This window comes from Gekko japonicus, unplaced genomic scaffold (assembly GCF_001447785.1).
Source record: "Gekko japonicus isolate JY-2015 unplaced genomic scaffold, Gekko_japonicus_V1.1 scaffold1576, whole genome shotgun sequence".
Taxonomy (NCBI): Eukaryota; Metazoa; Chordata; class Lepidosauria; order Squamata; family Gekkonidae; genus Gekko; species Gekko japonicus.
In genome coordinates this window covers 287,721-307,176 of record NW_015176497.1, presented here as the reverse complement: position 1 = coordinate 307,176, position 19,456 = coordinate 287,721, and the positions used below count along the sequence as shown (strand labels likewise).

At 42.8% G+C, this 19,456-nt stretch overlaps 1 protein-coding gene across 2 annotated transcripts in view; it reads left to right on the top strand.

Annotated features, from left to right (window-relative positions):
- Positions 1 to 18,967, top strand: part of ARID1B (AT-rich interaction domain 1B) — a 143,654-nt gene extending 124,687 nt beyond the window's left edge. For both annotated transcript variants that reach the window (XM_015427298.1, XM_015427297.1), the window contains 7 exons: positions 921 to 1,059; positions 1,722 to 1,894; positions 5,901 to 6,051; positions 11,441 to 11,537; positions 13,107 to 13,893; positions 15,411 to 15,541; positions 17,123 to 18,967. In XM_015427298.1, coding sequence (XP_015282784.1) covers positions 921 to 1,059; positions 1,722 to 1,894; positions 5,901 to 6,051; positions 11,441 to 11,537; positions 13,107 to 13,893; positions 15,411 to 15,541; positions 17,123 to 18,853 — 3,209 coding nt within the window. In that variant the 3' untranslated portion in view covers positions 18,854 to 18,967. The remainder of the gene's footprint in view (positions 1 to 920; positions 1,060 to 1,721; positions 1,895 to 5,900; positions 6,052 to 11,440; positions 11,538 to 13,106; positions 13,894 to 15,410; positions 15,542 to 17,122) is intronic.
- The last annotated feature ends 489 nt before the right edge of the window (positions 18,968 to 19,456 follow it).

Sequence of the window (19,456 nt, the reverse complement as noted above, 5' to 3'; positions counted from 1 at the left end):
AGCTTAACGCTGAGCAAACATGCTTATAATCAGGAAATCTGATCCACCTGTGTCTGTTTTGCTTGATAGCACACTAGGATGGAGGAAAAGGGAAGAACCATTTCCTCCTTGAGAGAGTGGATAGCGGCAGGCTGACTATTCATGAACTAGGTGCTTAGATATTCGGAAATAACAGGTTAAATTGTTTCCTGAGAATTCTTAAATATATAGGAAAATATTCAGTTTGCAAATTAAAAGACCCCCCTCCTCACATGCTGATGAGGGAGCATAGTCATTGCCCTGACGTGTGGGGTGAATCTGAAAGGGGAGGTTGCTCTGCTCAAATACCTAAGAACTTATATCTTGATTGGGGAGATTTGGGGAGGGATTTCTCAAACATTTATGCTTTGTGCTTTTGAAGCAGTTTTTCCCCAGGTAGGCTCGTGAGCTTTGAGTTGGGAAATACCTGGAGATTTTGGGGGTGGAGCCTGAGCAGTGGGTGTTGCCTTCTGACACACTTCCTGTGATGTCAGGGGGTGTGGCATATGCAAATGTTATGCTAATGAGTTATGCTACTGAGCTCCTGCACCTCTTTTTCTACGACATGACCCCTGGTTTTAGACATAGGGAATACACATCAGATTTTGTAAAACGTTTGAGAGTGAAGCTGTGAACTGACTACTGTTTCGAACACCGGCCCCCTCACTGCACTTGACCATCCTGGTTTAATCAGTGCACTGATTTCTTAGAAATAAGAAAAGAAATCATTTAATAATATACACATTATCTTAAGTACAAGGGGAATCCAGGGACTTAAAACTATTTCTATGTGATATATTAAGAGATAGCCACTTTCATCCCTCTACTGAATAATTACCTCCCTTCCTCAACCAGTGATAGCATATATGTAACCTTTTCATTTCCATTTTTGTATCTGCCAGCTAACTCGGGTTCCCTTCAAGGTCCACAGACCCCTCAGTCTACTGGTAGCAATTCCATGACAGAAGTGCCAGGCGATCTCAAGCCTCCAACACCAGCATCTACACCTCATGGACAGATGACACCTATACAAGGCAGCAGGTACCACAGGCCATCTCTCTTAGAGCCTTTCTGGGTATTAATAGATTTAGTGCCAAAAATGCTGTTTGTGCATATTGCCTTTTCCCATGATTCATACTTTTCTTGGATAACGGTATTTGTATCTGTTTGTATGGAGTGTCACGGGTACCTCTTGGATGGCGTCACTGCTGAATGGCGGTGGCTCCCTTTTTCTTCTGCCACCAAGTGATGATCTTATTCCCAGTGTCCAGACTTGATAGACAATGTTCGCATGGAAGTTGAAACTGTGTAGTCCCGAGTGCAGTGAAACCATTTGTAATATCTTCCCCTCACAACAAATCTTCAGTCTTGCCTTGAGATCTTTACTCACTTCTGAAGCAAAGCTGACAGTAGGTATCATCAGACTTTGCCTTGAAACTAGTTAGGCTCAGCTCTTGTAGGAAGTTCCTGCTTTGAAAGCTAAGGGGTTTTGCTGTTGTATCCCATTTTTAAAAAATTGCATATCCTTTCATTCATCAGATGCTCTCTCTTATGTAAATGATATCCTTGCTTATATTGTAAAACTGTTGATTTTCAGAGCAATTACCTTACAGAACTACAGGAACCACTACTGATCTAATATCACAATGCACACAATTGTGTTCTAATTACATTAATGCCTTCTTTTTCTTCCCTTTCTTTAGGAATAGTTCCATTAGTGTACATGATCCTTTTTCGGATGTAAGTGATTCAGCATTCCCAAAGCGAAACTCCATGACCCCAAATGCACCCTATCAGCAAGCAATGAATATGCCAGATATGATGGGAAGAATGCCCTATGAACCGAACAAGGACCCTTTTGGGGGGATGAGAAAAGGTATCTGCTGATTATTCTTTGCTAGTTACCTTATTCCAGTGTGTCAGTAGCCCTGTTCACATGTTACTCTGCACATTTGTACAGCCTGCGTGTACATGCATTTACCAGTGTGTAAGAAAGAGCCAATACACATTCACTTTACAAATGAAACCGAGGACCAGTGCCTGGATAACTATAGGGTTTCAGTCACATGTTCATCTGTACATGCATTGAATACAACATGAGAATTACTCAACACACATCTAAAGAACAATCAGGTGTACCCACACATGGATTGTATTCGCATCCAGTATAACTTGTGAACACGCTGACCTAAATGGCCTAGGCTAGTCGCCCTGATCTTGTCAGATCTAGGAAGCTTAAGCAGGACCAACCCGGTTAGTTTTTGGACGGGAGACCACCACAGAATTCCAGGGTCAATGTGCAGAGGAAGGCAATGGGAAACCACCTCTGAACGTCTCTGGCCTTGAAAACCCTACCAGGCCTGCTATTCAGTTTATTCTGGTTTTTAACATTGTTATCTGATATATTGCCTAATTAATCTTCTTTATTGTAAAAGCTATTATATATATCTTTGTTGTTACACATGTGCTACTGTTCAACAGCTGTGCCAGAGCTTGTGACTGACCCAAGGTCACATCAGCAAGTGCAAGTGGAGGAGTGGGGAATCAAACCCGGTTCTCCCAGATTAGAGTCCGCACACTTAACCACTACACCAAACTGGAATATGAAAATGTTTTGGCCTGCTCAGGGGATTTTAGACTGTTACATTTTAAAATGTTAAAATGAAAATTTTGACATTGTTCTCTGTGTGTTCTCTGCTTTTACAAATAGGGGTCCTCTTTCAGATTGTAGTATGGGCAAAATCAGAGTTTTCTGTAGTGAGGAAGAAGGATTGTCAGCAACATTTAAAGCTTGCTCTGGATATATTCAAGAAACAGCAGGGTATCTTAAGAGCATTTGTTCTAGGAATTTTAATCCTCCAGGGTGACAGTGACAATGCATCACCATAGGTCAAAAAGTAATTTAAAAAATAAAGCAAAGGGATTTGGCTTACCTACTGCATGGTCCCATTTAACTATATCCAGTGTTAGTCGGTGTCCCAGTCCAGCGGCCTTGTGACGAAGACCCCAACCCCCAGGGACGCCCTTGACCATGCCACTCACCCAGGAACCAGCAGAGGAGCGAGGCAGTGACGACACCATGGCAACCAACAGGGCTGTAGCATGGCGCCTCGCCACGGGAGAAACGACCATCGCCAACCCAGGGAGATGCGGCCACGCCGGCAGAGCACATCCCCTCGGTCGGGCACCTCGGAGCTCTATCCCAGGAAGCGGTGAAGCGAATGCCACTGAGGGCGGGCACAATGGGGAAACTGAGCCGTAGCACCAGCGGCGTGGCCCCTGGGCCAACAGGACTGCTGGTGGCACACCCACAACCACGCCCGGAATGACCAGAAGGCGTCCGGGCTTATCAAGGGGGACGGGGCCAGACCGGGAATAGAGGAGGTGGGGATTACAGGCGGCACTGGGAGCAGGGCGGGGTATAAAAGGAGAGAGAAACGGATGGGCTGGGGAGGAAGAAAGTGCGAAGGAACGAGACGGAGAGAGAGATGGGACCACAAGTATTCGGTGCAGAGGGAGCTACAGGGTGTCCATAACCCCATCCCTTGCCTATCTGAGGCCCCTCCGCAACCTCCTCCTTTACAAACCCTCTCCAACTCCCAGTGCCGACGCCACGGCCAAGGGCGGGTTGACTCCAGGGCTGCAAACAAAGCTTGACAGTCGGTCAGTGTGTACAACCTGGGAACTTGTCAAAGAAACAGATACTCCTTAGAAATAATCAAGTGTGATATCAAACATGGGGAATTGATGGTCCCTCCTAGCCTGTCTAAATGGATCCCCTGTTCATAAGCCATTTCCTATTTGCAGTTTTGCCTAATTCAGTAGCACATAAGCAGTTCTGCTGCTAAAGAATTAAGACATAGACTGATATAATTTTAAATCTTAGTGGAATCGCATGAATCCCAGAAGCATATTAGGAAAGCTTATAAGGTCATATATTCTTGATCGAAGGTCATGGCAATGTTCCCTCTAAGCTGTGGAGTCCTGTGACCAAAAATTCTGCTTTGTGAGCTACTGGCATTAAAGTGAGCAATTTGTGAGTGAGCAATTTGGCTACTGCATAAATTAGTTTGCTCTGGAACCATCCTTACTGAGAGAAGACAAAAATGTGTGAGCCAGAAGCTAAAAAACTGTGAGCTAGCTCACACTAACTCAGCCTAGAGGGAACATTGCATGGAAGTAAATATTTTAACCAAAGGAAGTTATTTATTAGTTCCACTTACCATTTGCTTAAAATCTTTCTTACGTCATGTAGCATTGTAGAAAATGAACCTCTGTTGCAGTGTAAGCAGGGTTTTGATTGTGGGGGTGCTTAAGTGGACCCCCAAAATTGAATTTTTTGCAGTCTGGGCAGGTCTATCAACTTTGTATACAGGGCCTTGATAATGTAAGAATATATGTCCCAAGACTTCTAGTGGAACTTATATTTTTGCACAAATAAAATATTGTGTTTTTTCACTTATAGGTACAGGTAGCTTCATTCTTATGAAGCTTCTAGTCTACTTTTAGTATTGTATATTTATTTATTTTATCTATTTATACCCCATTTTTCTTCCCAATGGTGACCCAAAGCAGCTGAAGTTGTTCTCCCTTCCTCCATTTTACCCTTACAGCAACCCTGTGAGGTAGGTTAAGATTAGATAGTGACTGGCCCAAGATCACCCAGCAAACTCCCATAGCAGAGTGGGGATTCAGACCTGGGTCACTCAGATCCTAGTCTAGGACTCTAATGGCTACATCACGCATATAGAACTGGACGTCATTCTTCTGGAGAATTCACTTATATCTAGTTCTAAATGGATGCTGAAAGCCTTTCTTACTTTGGAATATTCAGCCTTAGTTTGTCAACTTTGGAATGTTTTCACAATGCAAAGCTGATATAGGTGACTCAACAACTTTCATCAATAGAAGCACCTGATGGGGATTGTATCTAGAGCATTCCTGTTTTGTGGCTACTGTTTCCTTTTTCTCTAATTTGGAGTGTGTGTGTGTGTCGGTGTCGATGTCTGGAGAACATGGGGGGGATGATATGTAGCTCAATAAGGATCAGATCTTTACCGTTAGGATACAAGGGGTTGGATCCAGTACAAGTACCATGCTAGGTCTTCATAAGAATCCTGCTTCTCTTGGCACCTTTCCCCTCTCACCAACAGCCATTTCCAGCCTGCTTCCTGGGAAGGTTTGTTCCTGGGGTCATGGGACCCACGTGCAGTAATAGCGTGTGGGTTGTGAAGTTTCGGGGGGGGGAAGGGGGCAAAACCATTCCCTTCTTCTGTCTTCCAAGATCCAGTTACACAAGAAGGAGGAGGGAACAATTTTGCTTGCTTCTCCACTGTAGTCTACCAATCCATATGGCTACTATTCCATGCAGGTCCCATGACCCCAGGAATAAACATTTCTGGAATCGAAGTCGCTGATGGAGGAGTGGAAAGCTGAGAAGATTGGCAGCCATCAGCACATTCCACTGGCAGATTGTGGATTCCAAACTGGGGCTTGTACAGAAGATTGACAAACTTGTTCCAGTCTTTTCTTCTGTTTTCAAATCTAAGATTGTAAAAACACATGGGATTCTAGTTCTGGGCCCAAGTATGCTAAGATACAAGTTGTTCGTCTATCAGATAGATTTGAATCAGTTACTTGAGGCTTTGAAGCCTGCTTTTTTGGTGATCCATTCTATTTAGTAACGATCCTGACATCTAGCTGTTACTTCTTAGTGCCAGTGATGATTTATGCATTTGTCAGATAGCTGACTATTGTCCTTGGTAGGGTCAAGTCTGTGAACTTCAGTTAATGATGTCGTGTAATATTGTTTGTGTAATATTGTTTGAACATGCAGTTTAATATAACACATTTAATTTGTGCTTCTTTATTCTTTTTTGTAGTGCCTGGAAACAGTGAACCCTTTATGACCCCTGGACAAATGCCCAACAGTGGAATGCAGGACATGTATAACCAGACTCCCTCTGGAGCAATGTCCAACATGGGCATTGGCCAGCGCCAGCAGTTCCCCTATGGAAGTGGTTATGACCGGAGGTGAGAGTCCCTATATCTTCAAAAGGCAGATTATTAATGATCCTTCCCTTTTAGCCTTCTTCCAGTTGCCTCTAGCACAGAACTCACCACCCTGCACGTCCTAGAGCTAACTGAAGACTAACTGAGCATAAGATTTCTGTTTTTTACAGGAATTAGTGAATGGAGGGTGGTTAAAGAAGGAAGTTAAAGAGAGGAGGCTGATAAGCTGTACCATTTGATCACAGCCTTTTCAGGCTGTAGCAGTTTGCTACTTCTGCTATGGTTTGTGAAAATTATCACTGAGTTGCAATGCAATCTCCGGCAAAATGCGCCTCCACCCTTTTCACAACTCTTTGGAAAAGAGAGCAAAACTTATTTACAAAGGGCTGATGGTGGTGGAAGAGAGGTCGTGTCTTGGAGAACCAGGTGAATACTTCCTTGCCACAATCTAGCCATGTATAGTTGATTACTTGAGCAGAATATAGATTGAAGGGCTCATTCAGATGCATGTCTGATGGCACACTGCAGTGGGGGGGGGAATCACTCATCCGGACGTGAATGCCATGCATCTTCACCACCTTGCTTTTGATAATACTTCCCCTTATGTGCATATCAGAATACACATTCTGCCCCAAATAATAATGTATAACTACATGCACCTACAGCTAGATTTGTGCAGGTCTTGAGATGCAGTGCTTGAGGCACAGATGATGGAATGGCCAGTAAAACAAAACTTGGGAATGTTGGCCTGATTGCCTGGGCAAAAGTGATGTGCTTCCTCTTCACATATATACAGAGCTCTCAGACTTAGAATGGTTGAAGGGCTTTGTTTCCCCTGTGTGACATCATCACTCAGCCAGCTATGTGGCACTGTGACATCGTATTACCTATGTGATCCTTGATTGGTTGGCATTACATAGAGAAGAAGTTCTTTGAATTAAAAAATAGGCTATTCGATCAGCAGGAGATAGGGAGCAATAACTACGAACATTAAAATGTATGATTAAGTGACAGGTGCAGGGTTCTGCAGATATTTTTGGTGCATAATAAGTAGTAACTTTCAAAATGAAAATCAATCCTCACCAAAAATTTGACACAGTACTAGTAAGAATAACATTGTGGGCATTATTCTTTTTCTGCCTTCAAATAAACAGAAACCATACCTCCTTCAGCCTGTTTTGCTCAGTGCTGATAGTTTGAGCCTCTTGCCTGGATGTTACCTTTGTGCTTTGGAAGCATTGGTCCAGTGTGACCAAGAACATGCCCCCATTGACACTACAGTTAAGTAGCCGGAGAATCTCCTGTCATAATTATTAGGATGGGGACTTTGAAAGAACTGTAGCAGAAAGGAACAATACAGAACAACAGTGAACACTAAAATAAGTATCGCTAGCTAGAATGAGGGACGAGGTTTTATACCACGTGACCACTTACATGGCTGGACAACAAATTTTCATCATAGAATCATAGAGCTGGAAGGGGCCATACAGACCACATAGTCCAACCCCCTGCCCAATGCAAGCTATTTTGTCTATTGTTGATCCTAATAGGGAAGCACTAGTTCTTGAAACTCTATGATAAAGAATAAAAGATTTTCATAATATTCCAGCGTTCTTTGGCAGAAGCTACTGAAATGAAATGAGTTTTTAGGCAACTTAGAGTTGTTGTGTTAATGGGCCCCAGTGAGCCACACTGACATGTTTTTCTTTGCAGATTTCAAGTTAGCTTCTGCCTGCAGAAGGGCTGCTCAATCCTTTCTTTGTCATCTAATTGTGTGCCCTAAATCCTACCCACCCACCGCTTTTCTCCATTAAGGAGAAAAATTCCAGCCCTGCATCTTTTCCCTCTCAGGAAGAAAGGCAGCTTGAGGGGAAATGATCTTGAGAGGATAAATATTTGGAAAAGGGAAGTAAAAAGCTCTTATTACCACCTGCAGGTGTTCTGCATTTTAAAAAATTCTACTTTAGAGAAGCAGTTCATGGGAGTATGAGTAGTTTACTCAGGGCTTTTTTTGTAGAAAAGCCCAGCAGGAACTCATTAGCATATTAGACCACACACCCATGCCTTCCCTTGGCTTGCCCGGGTGCCCTGTGGCTGCGGGGAGCTCAGAGCAAGCCCCCCCTTGAAGGGACGGGAAGGCAGTTTAAACTGCCTTCCCTTGGGTGGCCCGGGCGCCTGATGGTTGTGAGGAGCCCGACTGGGGAAGGCACAAGGAGGCATTTAAATGCCTCCCTGATCCTTCCAGGGCCCGCCCGCCTCGGAGTCGCTAGGGGGGAGGGTCGCTCTCCAAACCTTCCCTCTGTAGCCAGGCACACAGAGGTTTTGGCTATAGTGGGCGTGACCAACTCTGAAGCCAGCCGGAACTCCGTTCCTGTGCGTTCCTGCCCAAAAATAGCCCTGAGTTTACTCATTTTACTGATTAGTAGTTTACTTGTTTTCAGGTTTCTTGCAGTTCAGTAGGCTGAATTCTCCCTACAGAAGCAGAATAAAATAGCTTCTGCAAGGGTCTCAGTGATATTTTGAGTCCAGACTAAAGATCTTGAGCCAAAGATGGCTGTGCCACAAGTCTTTTTTCTCACTGGATCTGGGGCATAAGTGAGGTTTCCATTGTCATTTTTAGGTCGGATCGTGGTCTGGGTCCTGAAGGCAGTATGGGAGCACCTGGTCAAAGCAACCTGGTGCCTTCAAACAGTGACCCAAGCATGTACTCACCTAACCATGACCCTGGGCAGCAAAAGTGAACAATAATTTAATCTGTTTGAAATACCTGTATGAACCAGATGGCATTACCTTTTTCAGACCACTGAGGAAGGTTGCAGTGTACTAAGTACAGCTGATGCTGTCCACTTCACCAAAAAGTGTGCAGATTCTTGATGTAAACTCCTTTGAGATCAGTGGAGGCTAGATAGCAGTAGTGCTTGCTGGGATGTTTCCACAACCTTTGGTCATCTAATTTTGAGTTTGTAGAGGACATTTTGAGTTTGTAGAGGACACGGGATTTCAGAAGGCCTTTTTTATCTGTACAGAGTATTGCCCTCGATATCTTACTTTGAATCAAGATACAGTAATTCTACTTCTAAGCTTTGGGCTCCCCTTTCTTTAGGGACCTTTATAGACAAATGAATCTAGCAATTTAAAAGGATTCCTTGATATACAGGTTTAACTTTTTCTCCAAGGCCTCATAGCAAATAACATATCACATGTTGCTCCCGGGCCACAATGTCATCATATTTATGCACAGGCTTTTCCCACCTACACAAGTCAACATAAATCGAGTCAGATCTCTGGGGTCAGAGTAAGCCTGTGGGGTTGTTTATCTTGTTTCTCAGAACTCATTCCCTTCAATTTGTTCATTTTTTATTTTCCTCCTTTCATGAAACCACCTTATTGAGGTATTCAGTATTATATGAAATTCTAGGTCTATGTCTTTCTAGGCATATGTCATATAAGAGGCCCTGTAGAAATATTTGGAACTACCATATACGTGTGTGCCCAATGGGCCTTCTGTCCCAGAACTTTCAACCCTAACAGTGGGTCTCAGGCAACTTTATTTTATAGCCTAAGATAAATTTACTAGAAATTCCGAGAGTGAACATGGGGTCTTATGCATGGAGACCTTTTATTGCTACAGGATGAATATGTTCCTATCTCCCAGTTTACCCCAAAACATAAATATGTTACAGTGGGAACACTCAGAGTGACATTTTACTGTTCTACTAATGAAGCATTCATAGTGAATTGAGTAATGCAGGTTCACTTCATTTGTTGGGTATTAATATTATTCTGGTTGGTAATTGTGATGGACTCTTAGATTTGTACCTATGTATATTGTGCCAGGGAGGGAAGGCAGCATGATACAGCCTAATCTCATCAGATCTCGGAAGTTAAGCAGGGCTGGTACTTGGAAAGGAGACCACCAAGGAAGACTCTGCAGACACCTCTGCTTCTCACTTGCTTTGAAAGCCCCTTGCTGGGATCACCATAAATCAGCAGGGACTTGACACAGCACTTTACACACACTCATTGTGCCAGTGGTTCCATTGTGACTGAAATACCTTAGGGATGTTACCTGATCCATCCATCTTTTCTTGCCCCATTCTACCCTATTTTGTGCGGCATATAGCTCCCCGTGAGTTACCTGATGGTAGCAGTCGTGCTGCTGCTATATCCGCCATAATGTTGCTGATCAGCTAATTGCACCAGCATTGCAGCCTGGATCAGATCTTGACACTGTTACTAGTGTTGATGCCACTCCTGTATGCTTGCTCACTGGATAAATGGGTTTTAGGATTATGTTTGTAATCTGGAAATTGATGATTTAGACACATTATGCTATAATAGCAGAATGTCAAGTTTTGTTCAGTGGGGGTCTGCAATCAAGGTTAAGTCTAGTGCTCTGCTATATTACTGAGGTACACAGGTAAGTTTCAAGCAACAACTTTAGTCACAGCAAATATTTGAGGATGAAATCATTGTTCTTACTGTTTATTATCCCTATGTTTTATTCTTCCCGCTAATAATAAGTGCAGTTCTCATGCACCAATGAGTGTGTGTTTGTGTATACAAAGGTAATCAATATCCATATATTTTACTAATATGTTGTGAATCCAACAGAGAAGCAGCCAACCATTTAAGGACATGGCACCACCCCAGCAAAGTGGATGTGTGTAACTAATATGTATTCAGATCACCCGGTTGCATGGTCCTTCCACCTTTCACAAGGTGTGGGAAGAAAATGGAAAGCGTAAGAATAGTTTATGCAACAAGGACATACATTACTTTCTACTTGCATGAGATGTTCGGTCCTGAAACCTTGACTTGTCGTATACTATATTAAAGATATTACCACATAGTTGTTACCAGCCAATAGAGAGGGTTAAAATTTATTCTAAAAATGGCAGGGACTGATTTACTCTGATGTAGTGCCACTGGACTAAAATGGAACTGCAGTAACATAAGTACTCAGAGCATAAGTCACCCACCCAAGTTCAGATCACTTCTAATTAAATTTAAGTATTTGCTGTGGAAATTGACTGTGATAAAAAGAAAAGGTACATTTCATTAAGAGCTTCAGAAGTTCTATAGAATACTTAACAGGTTGTGGTACAGTTCCAAAATACTCCTATTATGAAAAGTTTTTGTATTTCTAAATAAATTTATGTTGTAATTCTTACAATGTTTGGGGTTGAAATATGGTCAGACGGGCCGGGCCTAGGCCTTATTTGTTAAAAACAGGTTATAATATATAATTAATGTATTCTGTTTATGGTTGTGTTTGTACTTTTCTGTTGGTTAAAAATGAAAATTGTCAATTAAAAAAAAACTTCAGACGTTCTTAGATACAGCTATACATTTCTCCCAACTTGGTGGGACACCAGTGTTCATTAGTAGTGTGCATTCTTCATTGCAGGCATGAACCGTATGTACAGCAGTATCCAGCACAAGCACCTCCTTCAGGACAAGCACCTTATGGAGGACACCAAGCTGGACTGTATCAACAACAGCAGGTAAAAATCCATAGCTATAATGCCACATTTGGCATAATTCACTCAGTAGATCCATGTTTTGGGGCATTGACCAAAGCAAAAAAGCTTAAAGTGGATTGTATAGGTTGACGACAAGGACATTGCTATATACATGAGTGTGTACATTTGTATGGAATGTTTCACAGCTGCAAGGAGTTAAATCAATAATTAGTAACAGGACAGTGTAGCTTGTTCACTGGGGAGGAGTTGATGTGAGTACTGCATAGACAGTTTACAGGGTCTATTGCCAAGCAGTGCAGTTGACTTGGAGGGGCAACTACATCTGTGTTAGTGATCAGTGAAGGCAACCCTAAAGGATGCTGCTGGTATTGCAAAGGAATTCTAGGTAGATAAATAGGGGAGATTGAGAAAGGTGTGGCATTGAAGTAGCCTTGCCTCTCAATAGTCACATTTTTATTTTTATAGAATCATAGAGTTGGAAGGGGCCATACAGACCATCTAGTCCAACCCCCTGCCCAATGCAGGACCAGCCTAAAGCATCTCTGACAAATATTCATCCAGCCTCTTCTTGAAAGCTGCCAGTGAAGGGGAGCTTACCACCTCCCTAGGCAGCTAATTCCATGCCCCACTTCTGACAAATTCAGAGTGGCTTGTAACTAACTGCAAATATATATAATTGATTCTTAGCAAATCAATATAAAACAGCAACCAATAATCACTTGGTGCCACACAGAACTTTCCAGACTCCCGCTTATTAGGCTTGCCAATTCCCCCCGGGGGGCGTTGAAACCCCCACCCCAGAGGCCCGTTCCCTGCCGCCGGCGGATCAGGCCCTGGGGGCTACCCCACCCCCAAAGCACAGGACGTGCCCGGCATCACCACGTCACCCGGAAGCGACGCAGCCACGCCGGGTGCGCCAGGGGCGGAGCTGCGGTCATCCGAGGGAAAACTATGTTTTTCCCTCAGATGACCGCAGCCCCGCCCCCAACGCGGCCGCGTCACTTCCAGGTGATGTGCTTGCAGCGCGCGCTCCCGGAGGAAGCCGGGAGTCCCCCGCTGCAGCTTAATTACGACTTGGCAATCCTACCGCTTATCCAGAGTTTGCCCTCCAAAGAAGCTCAGCCATTCCCAGTTGCTTAAATCAATAAACAATACACCATACAAACTTACCTGTGCATAGGGTTCCAGGGATATGGAGTCACTGGAGAGAAAGCTCTGGACCTTGTGACTATTTGTTAAGCCTCAAGTTATTTTTCTTTCAAATATAAAATTGTAAGCATATCAAAACAGTCTTCTAAAAGGAAAGTGCTGCCTCAATTATAATCATAAGCATTTTTAAACCTGCCTCTGAAGTCATCATTCTCTCTTGTTAAAGTTGAAGAGGAAGTGTTTTCCAGGCCATGTGCATTTACTGGAATAATTAAAAAGCAGCAATTTGTCCATTAAAACATTCATGAAAGTACAAGGTTTTAATTTCATCCAGATCTGTGTGGTATGTTATCTGGAAAGCTTCTGTCATACCAGTACAATGCAATATGAAAAATAATGTTTTAGGCTCTATCCTTTATTCATGTCGATATTCCTTTTCAGAACTACAAACGTCATATGGATGGCATGTATGGGCCTCCTGCAAAGCGCCATGAAGGAGATATGTTTAACATGCAGTATAGCAACCAACAGCAAGATATGTTTAACCAGTATAGCAGCGCTTACTCTGGACCAGACAGGAGGCCCATACAAGGACAATATCCATATCCTTATAACAGAGAGAGGATGCAGGGTCCAGGACAAATGCAACAACATGGAATACCTCCTCAAATGATTGGTGGCCCTATGCAGTCATCAGCCTCCACTGAAGGACCCCAGCAGAACATGTGGCCCACAAGAAATGATATGCCTTACCCATATCAGAATAGGCAAGGTCCTGGCGGTCCTGCACAGGCCCCACCTTATCCAGGGATGAACCGCACTGAAGATATGATGGTACCTGACCAGAGGATAAACCACGAAAGCCAGTGGCCTTCTCACGTCAACCAGCGCCAGCCTTCTTACATGTCATCCTCCACTTCCATGCAACCAATCACTCGACCTCAGTCATCCTACCAGACACCATCATCAATGTCAAACCACATATCTCGGGCTCCAAGTCCTGCATCTTTCCCCCGCTCTTTGGAAAATCGTATGTCTCCAAGTAAATCCCCTTTCCTGCCCTCCATGAAGATGCCAAAAGTTATGCCTACTGTTCCAGTTTCACAGGTCACAGGTCCTCCAACTCAGCCACCACCAATCAGGCGAGAAATAACTTTCCCTCCAGGCTCAGTAGAAGCATCCCAACCAGTCTTGAAACCAAGACGAAAGATTACCTCAAAAGACATTGGTAAGGATATCATTGTTCATTTAAGGAAGGTTATTTCCTTTTAACTATAATTTCACAGGAAGGTTTATATAAATGCAGCTTTTAGTTCTACTAAATGGCAGTGTTCTTAAAATAGAGTGTCCATTTCATGGAACAAATATTGCCCCAACAATTAATCTTTCTACTCAAAATAGAACACTGCGTGTTCAAATGAGCAGTTTCTATGATTGTGACTTTGATAATATCAGATTAGAGTTTGATCCTGCTTGAGACTTGTAAGACTTCATTATAGAAACCACACCAGGATTTATAGTAACTGGCACTGTTTAATGCAGATGGCTGCCCCTATGTTAGCAATGGAACTAGGGTGAAAGCACTCTATAGAAGCTGCTTCCTAGGCACAGTGGCACGTAGGAACAGGCTGTTGTATGCAACAAAAATCCTTTTATACTTTGTTTGGTAGCTCACTTTCTACAATAGAAGGGGTTAGGGTTATTTGTTGTGGTGGTTGTTTTGTTGATTTGTTTGCTAGCTGAGAGGGAGTAGTGCCAGGTATAAGAAATACAATATATTATGTGTAATGTCAGGGAAGCATCATACAGGAAATTTATTTTGCAAAAGGGCAATATTGTAAAACAGTAATTTGAAAGTTACTGAAAATATATTAATGAGAAATCATACTAGTAAGCACTGCAAGTGCTGCCTAATTAGTTTTCCTATTTGTGAAGAAGCAGGAATTGTGTCCTTTTTCCCCTTTACAAGAGCTTACTTGCTCCTTTGAGTGCCATCTGGTTGCATCTTATAAAGGAACATAAATATCTCCTAACATTGCTCAGGCTGCAAGAAGCATTCTTCCTTTTGTGAGTGTTCCACTGTTGGCACTCCGGTTTCCATTTCCTAGTCTTTATGGCTGTTTCTCACTCTTCCTCTTACGGGAAGTTCAAGGTAGCTTGTAGAGACTAAGCTGTCTTTGGTGGAAATAGCACAGGGTGTTTATAGTGCCTTTATATTAGCCTGATGGGCAGACCAGGCCATATGAGAGTGCTGAGAAGAGCACTGCAAAATTAAAACTACTGTTCCTAGCTCCTGAACAGTTCTTCAGCCATACAAAAATTATTTCAGTCTTCACCATTTGTAGGTGGGTATGACATACACAGCCCTAGTGCACACTGCTGAATTGGCTTGAGAGAAAAGGCAACCAATAACTTTATTAACCAAATATGTACTGTCCACATCAACCTTTCATGCCTAGAGAAAGAATCATCTCTTTAGTTGGCATCACCACATGATGCTTGCCACCTAATGCACTGCTTTCTTCAGCCAATTTTAAAAGTGGCAGCATGGCTTTTTTCATTTAAAGACTTATGTTACACACTGTAATACACTTAGTACTTAGGTAGAATGGCTGAGCAATGACAATTCATAACATTAACTAGAATACAACCATCTGTTCTTAACTCTGATGTCTGCCGTTTGAAACCTGCCTTGCAAATATTTGGAAAACATTCATATTAAATTATTCTTCTCTCTTTTTCCAGTAACTCCTGAGGCTTGGAGAGTGATGATGTCTCTTAAATCAGGCCTTCTTGCTGAAAGTACTTGGGCTTTAGACACTATTAATATCCTTCTGTATGATGACAGTACTGTGGCTACTTTCAACCTTTCTCAGGTAGGAAGAATGATAAAAATATGAACCATGCTGATGCCAAATGGCCTAGTCAAAAAGGACCAAAGATACTAAATCTTAGAAATTAAATGTACAATTGTTTTAAATATTGTAGGTTTTTTAACCTGTTTCTGCATGTATGGCATATATCACTTTCATTAACAACAGGAGCAACAGAGGAAAAAGCCCAGCAGGAACTCATTAGCATAATAGGCCACACCCAACAGCAAAACCTATTAGCATATTAGGCCACACCCTGACAGCACTGCTCATTAGCACATTAGGCCACACTGCCATGTTTCCAGAAGTGTGGTCATCCAGCCACACCCACCTTTTGCTTGTTATTCTGTTTACCTTGTTTGTTGTCAAAACCCAGGGCTTTTTTGTAGCAGGAACTCCTTTGCATGTTAGGCCACACACCCCTAATGTAGCCAATCCTAATCAGTTTCTGCTGTTGGGTGTGGCCTATTATGCTAATGAGTTCCTGCTGGGTGTGGTCAACTTGGGAGCCAGCCGGAACTCCGTTCCTGTGCGTTCCTGCCCAAAAATAGCCCTGCCTAGGATGCTGTAAATTTCAGCATGAAATAGCATTCAATAATCAGAAAGTAATAAAAGCCTTTGAGAACATACTGTAGATCTGAAAGCAGTTATGGCCATTGCTTATGTCTTGTGAGCTTTTCCTTAGCTTGAAAATTAAAAATAGCCTAAATTATTGTGTGTACATTCTGAAAGATCTATTTGTGTGTGGACATTGTATCAAAGCAACTGAGTTCTTTTAGTTGTGTTGTGGGGGGTTAGTAAATGAGTGTTACATTCGCAATGAAAATGAAATTGCTCAGCAACAAAATTGTCAAAGTGTCATTACTGAAGACCGACATATTTTATCCAAGGAACAGAAAATAAGAATCAGTATGAACTCTACCTCATTGTTTGCCAGCATTGCTCAATTCCTGGCTTACACGGTGGATGCTGAAATTCTTTCTGTGGCCCATTCCCCTCTTGACTTGTTTCCTTACTTATAAGCAGTGCTGTACATTATTCCATGTGTAACACACAACATTGGACATGGAGCAGAGAATAAAAATGTTGAGTTTGGATACAGAAGAACCGGCTCGCAAATCACCACTTGCCTGGTCCCGATGACCAAGAAGAAGCTTTTGTAAAGGAAAAGAGGTTGTTGTTTTTTTCCTGTCAGGCCATTGACGTGCCAAGAATAACAAGATGTTATGTGTATTTAGGAGGGCTGCTTCCGCTATTCATGGGCTAGATACTTCTGTGGATTTAATTACAATGCTGGTACAAGATACAGGTTCAAATCCATACCCCACAACTATCTCACATATCTCACAGGGTTTACTATGTGGATAAATTGTGTTGAGGAGATATACACTGCCTATACACTGGTAAGGTATGTTTTATGTGTAGAATTAAGAATAGGTTGGATGAAAAGTCTAAATGAACTTTTGGAACCCAGAAGCTCTAGAAGAGAAACTGACAAAATCTTTAAATTGTGCTACTATAACACCATGTCATATTCCTCTAGTGTTCCTGTTAACATTTTGTGTTTATTTTCTGTTTCCCCAGTTATCTGGCTTTCTTGAACTCTTGGTGGAGTATTTTAGAAAATGCCTGATTGATATTTTTGGGATCCTTATGGAATATGAAGTGGGACATCCAGGACCAAAACTACTAGATCATAATTCAGCTCAGAAAGAGGATGGCCAATCCATGACACAAGATGCCAGAAAAGAAGAGGAGAACGATGATGAATGTATTGCTTATTTTGATGAATTTGAGGATGAGGAGGAGGAAGAAGAGGAAAATGAGAAAACTGAAGGAGAAGAAAAAAGCACTGTTCTTGCTCCCCCAGATGCCATTGCTGAGCCAACTGAGAGGCCACAACAAGCCAGTAAATTTGACAAGCTGCCTATAAAAATTGTAAAGAAAAACAATCTTTTTGTTGTTGACAGATCTGACAGACTTGGGCGTGTTCAGGAATTTAACAGTGGACTTCTCCACTGGCAGCTTGGTGGGGGTGATACAACAGAGCACATTCAGACCCATTTTGAGAGTAAGATGGAGATCCCTCCTCGCAGGAGACCGCCTCCTCCATCAAGCTATTTAAGTAAAAAGAAGAATGGGGAGGGGAAAGGAGAATCAGAAGAAATGCAAGACAAAAGCATATCAGCCACCATTGATGATGTCTTGTCAGCTCGTCCAGGAGCATTGTCTGAAGACTCAGACTCTGCTTCTCAGACAGATAGCGGTAAATTTCCATTTGGGATCCATCAGGCCAAAAGTCATCGGAATATCAAGCTGCTAGAGGATGAGCCAAGGAGTCGAGATGAAACTCCACTATGCACCATAACTCATTGGCAGGACTCTTTGGCCAAGCGATGCATCTGTGTGTCAAATATTGTCCGCAGCTTATCTTTTGTGCCTGGCAATGATGCCGAAATGTCAAAACATCCAGGCTTGGTGCTGATCTTGGGAAAGTTGATCCTTCTGCATCATGAACACCCAGAAAGAAAGCGTGCACCACAAACATATGAAAAAGAGGAAGAGGCGGACAAAGGGGTGGCCTGCAGCAAAGATGAGTGGTGGTGGGATTGCCTTGAAGTCTTGAGGGACAATACTTTGGTCACATTAGCCAACATTTCTGGGCAGCTAGACTTATCTGCTTACACAGAAAGCATCTGTTTGCCAATTTTGGATGGCTTACTGCACTGGATGGTGTGCCCATCTGCAGAGGCACAGGATCCTTTTCCAACTGTGGGGCCCAATTCAGTCCTATCGCCTCAAAGACTTGTACTGGAAACCCTGTGTAAACTCAGTATCCAAGACAATAATGTGGACCTTATCTTGGCCACTCCCCCATTCAGTCGTCAGGAGAAACTCTATGCTACTTTAGTTAGGTACGTTGGGGACCGCAAAAATCCAGTCTGCCGAGAAATGTCCATGGCACTCTTATCAAACCTTGCCCAGGGGGACACATTAGCAGCAAGGGCAATAGCCGTGCAGAAGGGAAGCATCGGAAACTTGATAAGCTTCCTTGAGGATGGGGTCACTATGGCCCAGTACCAGCAGAGCCAACATAACCTCATGCACATGCAACCCCCACCTCTGGAGCCGCCTAGTGTAGACATGATGTGCAGGGCAGCCAAGGCTTTGCTGGCCATGGCTCGGGTGGAGGAAAACCGCTCAGAGTTCCTTTTACATGAGGGCCGTTTGCTGGATATCTCAATATCTGCTGTTCTGAACTCTCTGGTTGCATCTGTCATCTGTGATGTACTTTTTCAGATTGGACAGTTATGACATAAGTGAGAAGCCAAGCATGTGTGAGTGGAGATTAGAGGGTCACATATAACTGGCTGTTTTCCATACTTGTTTATCCAGTGTAGGAAGAAGGAAAAAAGAATATTTGCTCCTCTGCCCCATTCACTATTTACCAATTGGGAATTAAAAGAAATAATTAATTTGAACAGTTATGGAATTAATATTTGCTGTCTATGTGTATAAGTACATCTTTTATTTTATTTTTTTAACCAAAGTTGCTGTCTAGTACATTCAAAGGTCACATTTTTTTTTCCATAGATATCTTTTTCAATGCCTTTTTCCATGTTTGTATCACATTTGGGGGGGAAGCGAACTAGAGAAATTGGGGAGGTAAAATACTGCAAAACACAATTTGATGGGGGGGAGAATAAGGTCACCGCTCTGAAGCGCAAAAATGGGGGGGGGACATACCAAGTTACTGTGTGTTTTATTTTTCAAGAAGGAAAGAAAACCCAGCCACCCTTTTCACCGTTGCCCAAAGCGCTCTGTGCAATAGAAGAATGTTAGTGATGTAGGTGTAGCGGATCAAGGAAGGGGGTTGCTCCATAGACTGCATAGGAAATTATCTTGGGTTTCTCCACA